The sequence below is a fragment of the Diabrotica virgifera genome, chromosome 10, assembly GCF_917563875.1.
Source record: "Diabrotica virgifera virgifera chromosome 10, PGI_DIABVI_V3a".
Classification (NCBI taxonomy): domain Eukaryota; kingdom Metazoa; phylum Arthropoda; class Insecta; order Coleoptera; family Chrysomelidae; genus Diabrotica; species Diabrotica virgifera.
This window is the reverse complement of record NC_065452.1, coordinates 32586845-32594584: the sequence shown is the minus strand read 5'-3', so window position 1 is coordinate 32594584 and position 7740 is coordinate 32586845. Positions and strand designations below refer to the sequence as shown.

The 7740-nt window shown below is 30.9% G+C and overlaps 1 protein-coding gene across 7 annotated transcripts in view; it reads left to right on the top strand.

Moving 5' to 3' along the window:
- The first annotated feature begins 5729 nt into the window (after positions 1-5729).
- The window catches only part of LOC114335194 (mucin-5AC), a 436134-nt gene continuing 434123 nt past the window's right edge, over positions 5730-7740 (top strand). For 2 of the 7 annotated variants that reach the window (XM_028285392.2, XM_028285390.2), the window contains exon 1: positions 5741-6004. In XM_028285392.2, coding sequence (XP_028141193.2) covers positions 5965-6004 — 40 coding nt within the window. In that variant the 5' untranslated portion in view covers positions 5741-5964. Of the gene's footprint in view, positions 6005-7740 lie in introns of all 7 variants that reach the window. The other 5 variants (XM_050663155.1, XM_050663154.1, XM_028285389.2 and 2 more) reach the window with 5 other exon arrangements.

The window sequence follows — 7740 nt, the reverse complement described above, 5'->3', positions numbered from 1 at the left end:
ACTAAATACGTATTTTCTGAAAAAAAAAAATATATAATAAACTTGCAATCATAAAATGTATAAAAAAAATAAAAAATAAAAGTTTCCATTGTGGTTCGAACCCGCTTATCAGCGCAGTTAGTATTGAAATTCATTCACCTTAAACTTTTACCCACGGAGACCATGTGTCATCATGTGCGAAGATTAACTAACTAAACAGATTAAACTTTTGACGGTTCTGAATTTAACCAAATTATTTTGATTTTGAATTGAAATTATTTAGAATTGAAAGAAATATTAGAATACAACAAAACATAGAATAAGAAAACAATATATTAGGTGAAGATTGATAGAAATTTTGATGGTAATCAAATTATGTAAATCAAAGCATTACATACTATTTTAGTAGGTTCTTTTTAATTTTTCCAAATAGGTAGGTCCTAGCTATGAAATTTTTTATTAGGATACTGAAACATTTCAATTGAAACAATTATTACGTACTTGTCGCTTTTAAAAACTATTTAAAAAGTCACTACAATATTATAAACTTGCATTTTTCTCTGCCATCACAACAATAAAAACTAATATACACAACATTAATTTGTTTATCCAAAATCTCCATATTGAACAATTATTGACAGATGATTTTAACACCCAATCAGATCCCGTATAACGTGTATACCATACTGTCTGTGTGCGCATGAGCGCAGAATTATGAAATTTTATTGTCAATCGCGCCTGAAGAAGTAACTTCAAAAAAAATTTAACAAACTTACATCATATGAAATAAATAAACGTATGAAGATCGCAAAAGTAAACAACAATTTACGAATTTCTTGTAATTCTCAAAAGTAAACACAACTGAGGGTTGATTATAGTATGATTAATGACACAGCTGAATAGAGTTTATGTAAATAGAGAGTTTTATTAAAATTTAGTAAGTAGTGAAATAAAAGACGTTATCACAATCAGTTTATTCACATCGTAAGATCGGCTTCGCTGTCTATAATAAGCAAAGCATCTTCAGGTCCCGGTAAAAGAAGTTACTGAAGAAAAAATTGATGAAGAACGTTTAGGCTGTTTTGAACGTAAAATTCTCAGACATACAGGGTGATTGATTAGTAGGGTAAAGCTCAATAGCTCCGCTATAGTAATAGATAGCAATAAAAGTTAATAACAAAAATTTTAGCCACCTTTGAGCTTCACATTACAAAATTAGTAAGAATGTTACAGGGTGTTCGATAACACAGTGGCAGACCAAATTTTGTTTTTTTAAATGGAACACCCTATATTTTATTTTAAATTAGAAATCCTGCTAACTTCTCCATCACAAAAATATAAAGGTTTGTTATGTTATACAGAGTATTTACAAAGTTAAAACCAATTTTATATGAAAATCGTAACAAGTTCAACTCCCTGTATAAATAAAAATAAGCAAAACAACAATGGTCTATTAATGCCATATTTTTTAACGTATTGTCAAAATTTTCAAGAATGGTCGATATTGCTAACTTTATTTATATCAAATACAGGGTGAGTCAAAACGCAAGTAATTTTAAATAGAACACCCTGTATTTTATATCACTATTGAACAGTACCATTACCGTACTTTAATTTTTAGGTAACATTCCCTATGTCTAAATTTATTAGTTTTCGAGATATTTTCATTTTTCAATGGACCAGTAGCTTGGCCAACCAAATCACCAGAATTTAATAAACTGGACTGATTTTTTTGAGGTTACGTTAATAATGAAGTTTATAAAATACCTCCAACAACAAGGGATGAGATGAAAAATAGAATACAAAGTGTATTTCGATGTGTTAATTTACAAATGCTCCGTAGAGTAAGTAGCTCATTCAATGATCGCTTTTAGGCGTACATAAATATGTTAGGTTAGATAATTTTGAACACCTTATGTAATTAAATATTAAAAATATTTTATTAAAAGTTGCTTCTAATTTTTGCAAACATGTTTTTTTGCAAAATGTATTACTGATCAATTATGTTTCGTTCTTTATTTGTTACATTGTTACATTTACATACAAAAGTAGTGTTTAATTGTATTCACAAAATATTGTATTTTGTGTTTGTGTGTTTTTTTTTGTAAAATTGATTACTAATTTTCTTTCTTTATTTGTTGCATTTACATAAAAAGACAGTTTTTAATTTTTTCAAAAATGTTGCATGTAGTGGTTGTGTTTTTGTTTGTAAAATGTATTACTAATAAATTATTTTTATTTCTTTATTTGCTACAGTGTTACATTGATTACCGGATTGATAATAGGTAATCTTCAATTGTCAATTCAGTCATGGCTTACTTAAAATTTAGATAAATTTAAACACCTAAACTAATTTGCTCTGTAAAATGAAAATATCTCGAAAACTAATAAATTTGGGCATAGGGAATGTCTAATAAAAATTAAAGTACGTTAATGTTACTTTTGAATAATGATATAAAATACAGGGTGTTCCATTTAACATTACTGAGAAAATAATGTACTTGCGTTTTGACTCACCCTGTATTTGATATAAAGAAAATTAGCAATATCAACAATTCTTAAAAATTTTGACAATAAATAAAAAATATGGCATTAATAAACCATTGCTGTTGTGCTTATTTTTATTTATACAGGGAGTTGAACTTGTTACGATTTTCATACAAAATTGGTTATACCTTTGTAAATACCCTGTATAACATTACAAACCTTTATATTTTTGTGATGGAGAAGTTAACAGGATTTCTAATATAAAATAAAATATAGGGTGTTCCATTTAAAAAAACAAAAGTTAGGTCTGCCACTGTGTTATCGAACACCCTGTAACATTCTAACTAATTTTGTAATGTGAAGCTCAAAGGTGGCTAAAATTTTTGTTTTTAACTTTTATTGCTATCTATTACTATAGCGGAGCTATTGAGCTTTACCCTACTAATCAATCACCCTGTATTTATAAAGGCATGCAGGAAAAGAGATTGTGGCGTAGACGCTATAATTTTGAATTTTACCACCTTTATAGCGAGCCTAGTAGGTATTGGTAGATCTATCAAAATAAAGAGTCTGCGTTGGCTAGGCCACTTAGAGATAATGAATTAGATGGAGCCGTCCAAACACATCTATAACCAAAGACCAGATCGAGTGAGGAGAAGAGGCAGGAACAAAGCACGATTTAAGGACCAGGTGGAAGACGACTTGCGAGTGTTAGGAGTGCGAAATTGGAAAACCAAGGGGAGGGATAGGAAGGAATGGAAGCTGATTCTAGAATAAGTCAAGACCTACCATTGGTTGTAGAGCCAATGAAGACGCATAGGTATCCATATCGTAAAATGAATTTAAAAAACCTAATTTTATAATTTTTCTTAATAATTTTCTACAATATCCAATTTTTTTGAAGGTTTTTAATTAAAAAATTGCAACTATTTTATTATGTTTTGTATGTTACACTAAAAAATGTTATTTTTTGATAATGTAAAAAAACAAAATCACAGTCAAAACCATCTGAACGCAGGCATCCTAAATTTAAAATTTACAATTAGGTAGAAAAATAATAAAATGTGTTAACATTTTAAACCAGAACGGTCTAAAAAACTACTTAAAAAGTAAATATGCAAAAAATATAAGAAAGAAGTAAAACACAACTTATCTTTTGTTTATTCTGATCGTTTATTGTTTTAATTTCTGATTGTTCAGGTAATATAATTGTTTAAAATATTGGTTGTAGTTTTTGAAGTTTGAAGTGTATAAAATTGAATAGAATCCAATTTTTTACTTCCGCTAATCTTTAAATCTATGGTTTTCTCTTCTAGTCCTGACAGGCTAGTCGGACTTAAGAGAAACTTTCAAGTCAACAGCGAATTTGATACTCACCATATGTTTGTAGATTTTAGATGTGCCTATGACAGTGTAGACAGAACGCCCTGTACAAATCCATGGTAGAATTTAATATCCCAATGGCAGTACACTAACGGCCGGTTTCACAAAGTAAAGTTAACTTGTGGTTAAGAGATAAACAGAGGTTCCCCCATTATAATATATTGGGGTGGCCTCTGGTTATCTCTTAAATTTGCTTTGTGAAACCGTCCCGTTATGAAATTGGTAAAAGCAACCCTCTCAACAGTCGAGGGTAAGGTACAGAACAGAATATCAAGAATTTTTCAGACACAAATAGTTCTTCCACAGGGAGATAGTCCATCGTGCCTTATATTCAACATTGCCCTAGAGAAATATATTTATTAGAGAACTTGGGGATAACAACAAGAGGAACCATTATTAATAGAAGTGTACAACCACTAGCGTATGCAGACGATATTGCTATCATAGCAAGAAGAAAGGCGAACCTGGTTCAATCGTTCACGGCATTGGAAGCAGCAGCAAAAAGATTGGGGCTACACTTAATTACTATAATAAAAACTAAGTATATGAAGGTAACAACAATAATCAAGTAGAAAAACCGGAAGATCTAACGATTGGAAACATATACTTTCGAAGGAGTAAAAGAGTTCACATAATTTAGGCTCAAAAATCAACCAAAGTTATACAGTCGCTGCAGGAAGTTATCAGACGGTCATATCTAGGAACTAGAGCGTACTAAGGATTAAAGATACTTTTAACATAGAACATAGTCACCCAAAAAAAAAACGAAAATATTGATATACAATCAAGCCTGTCCTCACTTATCTGTCAGAAACGTGCAGATGACAAAAAGTGACGAAGAACGTTTAGGCTGTTTTAAACGTAAAATTATCAGACATATCTATAAAGTCGTGCAGGAAAATGGATTATGACGTAGACGCTATAATTTTGAGATTTGCCGGTTTTATAGCGAGCCTAGTATGGGTAGCTAGGTAGCTGGTAGCTATTGTGGTGGCTAGGCCACTTAAAGAGGATGAATGAGATAGAGCTGTCGAAACACATGAGGCAGGCCAAGAGCACGATTTAAGGGCCAAGTGGAAGACGACTTACGAGTATTAAGATTACGAAATTAATAAAACCAAGGCGAAGGACAGGAAGTAATAGAAGCTGATTCTAGAACAGGCCAAGACACACCATGTGTTGTAGAGCCAACGATGAATATCCACATCGTAAAATGAATTTAAAAAATATAATTTTATAATTTTTGTTAATAATTTGTATAATATCCAATTAAATGATTTTTTATTTTATTTTTGTTGTTACTTAAAATTTATTGGCAGGTTTTTAATTAAAAAATTGCAACTACATATTTTATTATGTTTTTTATGTTGCACTAAAAATGATATTTTTTGATAGTGTTAAACAAACAAAATCACAGGCAAAACGATCTGAACGCAGGTATCCTAAATTTGAAATTTACAATTAGAAAAATAATAAAAGGTATTAAAATTATAGACTTGAAAGGTCTAAAAACTGCTTTCAAAAGTGAATAATTTGCAAAAAATATAAGAAAGAAGTAAAACACAATTTACCTACAGTTTATATTGATGGTTTATTGTTTTAATTTCTGATTGTTCAGGTAATATTGTTTAAAATATTGGTTGTATTTGTTGAACTTTAAAGTGTATAAAATTGAATAGAATCCAATTTTTTACTTCCGCCAATCTTTAAATCTATGACTGAATAGTGGGCGTGTGCTGCACTGGAAAATGTTTATTGCCTAGTCGTAGGCGTTAGAACAAGGACTTCGCGAAATTCGCGAAGAAGTGAATGTTTACAATAGTGTAGTAAAGCCAAGGAAAAACACAAGTAATATTACCAAAACCAAAGTGGGGATCTGGTTTTCTCTTCTAGTCCCCACTGGCTAGTCGGACTTAAGAGAAACTTTCAATTCAACTGCGGACCCAGTCAGTTTAAGCACTTGTTGCGGCGACAAAAACCGGGCGCGCACTCTTGCTGTCACATAAGAGGAGAATTTCGTTTTCCTATTCGTACATGGAGAAGTGCTCTTAGCTCCTGCGTGTGACATTAGTGTCTGGACCATCTCAAGTGATATTTGCCACGATATCCACGAAAATGGTGCACAGTGTAGCGATTTTTGTTATTCTTTGTTTTGGTAAGCGAACGAATTTTGGTGAAGGGATTTTTATTTTCGCTCTATGTATGTGTATATAGTTTCGGTGTAGTGCACGCATACATTTGCGATGCCTCACGGAAAAATGCGAACATCGAAAATTACTACCCTCTATGTCCACAAAAAAATTTAAAAAACGTTTAATGAAAGCGCATAAATAAAAAAAATATCAAATAACACATTAATTTAAATAAAAGAGACTATATAAGTGTGTTTATGTATGTGTGTTACATCTTTTTTATCAATTTTATGAAGGGGGTCGCTACTTTTCCTTATTTTTTTATAGGTTCGAATATGTTATTGCTGCTGTAATAATACTAGTCCACTGTACTCTGCCTTCTATTCTTCAATTCAAAATTCCCATTCATTTTAGATATTCCTCTACGTCGCGATGAAGACGTAGAGACGACGCGACGCATCGTCTCAGCGTCTTCTTCTGCCTTATTCGGTTTCTCTTTTTCTTCATTGTCTTTCAGTTTGTAATTATTTTAATTATTTCTGTTGGCGATTTTCTTGAAATATAATTTCTGTTTATGATTATAAAGGGTGTCCCGAAAAGATTGGTCATAAATTATACCACACATTTTGGGGTCAAAAATAGTTCGTTTGAAGTTAACTTACCTTAGTACAAATGTGCTCATAAAAAAAGTTACAGCCCTTTGAAGTTACAAAATGAAAATCGATTTTTTTCCATATATCGAAAACTATTAGAGATTTTTTATTGAAAATGGACATGTATCATTTTTATGGCAGAAATATCTTAAAACAAAATTATAGTGAAATTTGTCCACCCCATAAAAATTTTATGGGGGATTTGTTCCCTTAAACCCCCCAAACTTTTGTGTACGTTCCAATTAATTCATTATTGTGGTACCATTAGTTAAACACAACGTTTTTAAAACTTTTTTGTCTCTTAGTATTTTTTCGATAAGCCCGTTTTAATCGAGATGCTGCTTCTTTTTTAATACATTTACATAAAAATTGTATGGGGGTTTTTTTCCTTTAAACCCCCCAAATGTCTGTGTACGTTGCAATTAAACTATTATTGTGGTACCATTAGTTAAACACAGTGTTTTTAAAACGTTTTTGCCTCTTAGTCTTTTTTTGATAAGTCACCTTTTATCGAGGTGTGGCTTCTTTTTCAAAATATACCTATTAATGTAAATTATAAATAAAATTTCAGATTATTAACAGGTCTCTATAATCGAACTTAACCATATACAAATATGTGGTGGATTCGACAAATATTCAAAATATCTCGATAAACACTGTCTTATCGAAAAAGTACTAAGAGGCAAAAAAGTTTTAAAAATAATGTGTTTAACTAATGGTGTCACAATAATAGTTTAATTGGAACGTACAGAAAAGTTTGGGGTGTTTAAGGGAACAAAACCCCCATAAAATTTTTATGGGGTGCACAAATTCTACTTTAATTTTTATTTAAGATGCTGCTGCCATAATAATGCCACATGTCCATTTTCAATGATAAATCTCTAAGAGTTGTCGATTTATGCAAAAAAATTGATTTTCATTTTGTAATTTCAAAGGGCTGTAACTTTTTTTGTGTGCACTATTGTATATAAGTAAGTGAGGTTCAATCAACCTATTTTTGACCCCAGAATCTGTGGTATAATTTATGACCAATCTTTTCGGGACACCCTGTATAATTCCATTTCCTGTGATTTTTTGTATTATCTTTTTTATTGCTTTTTTATACT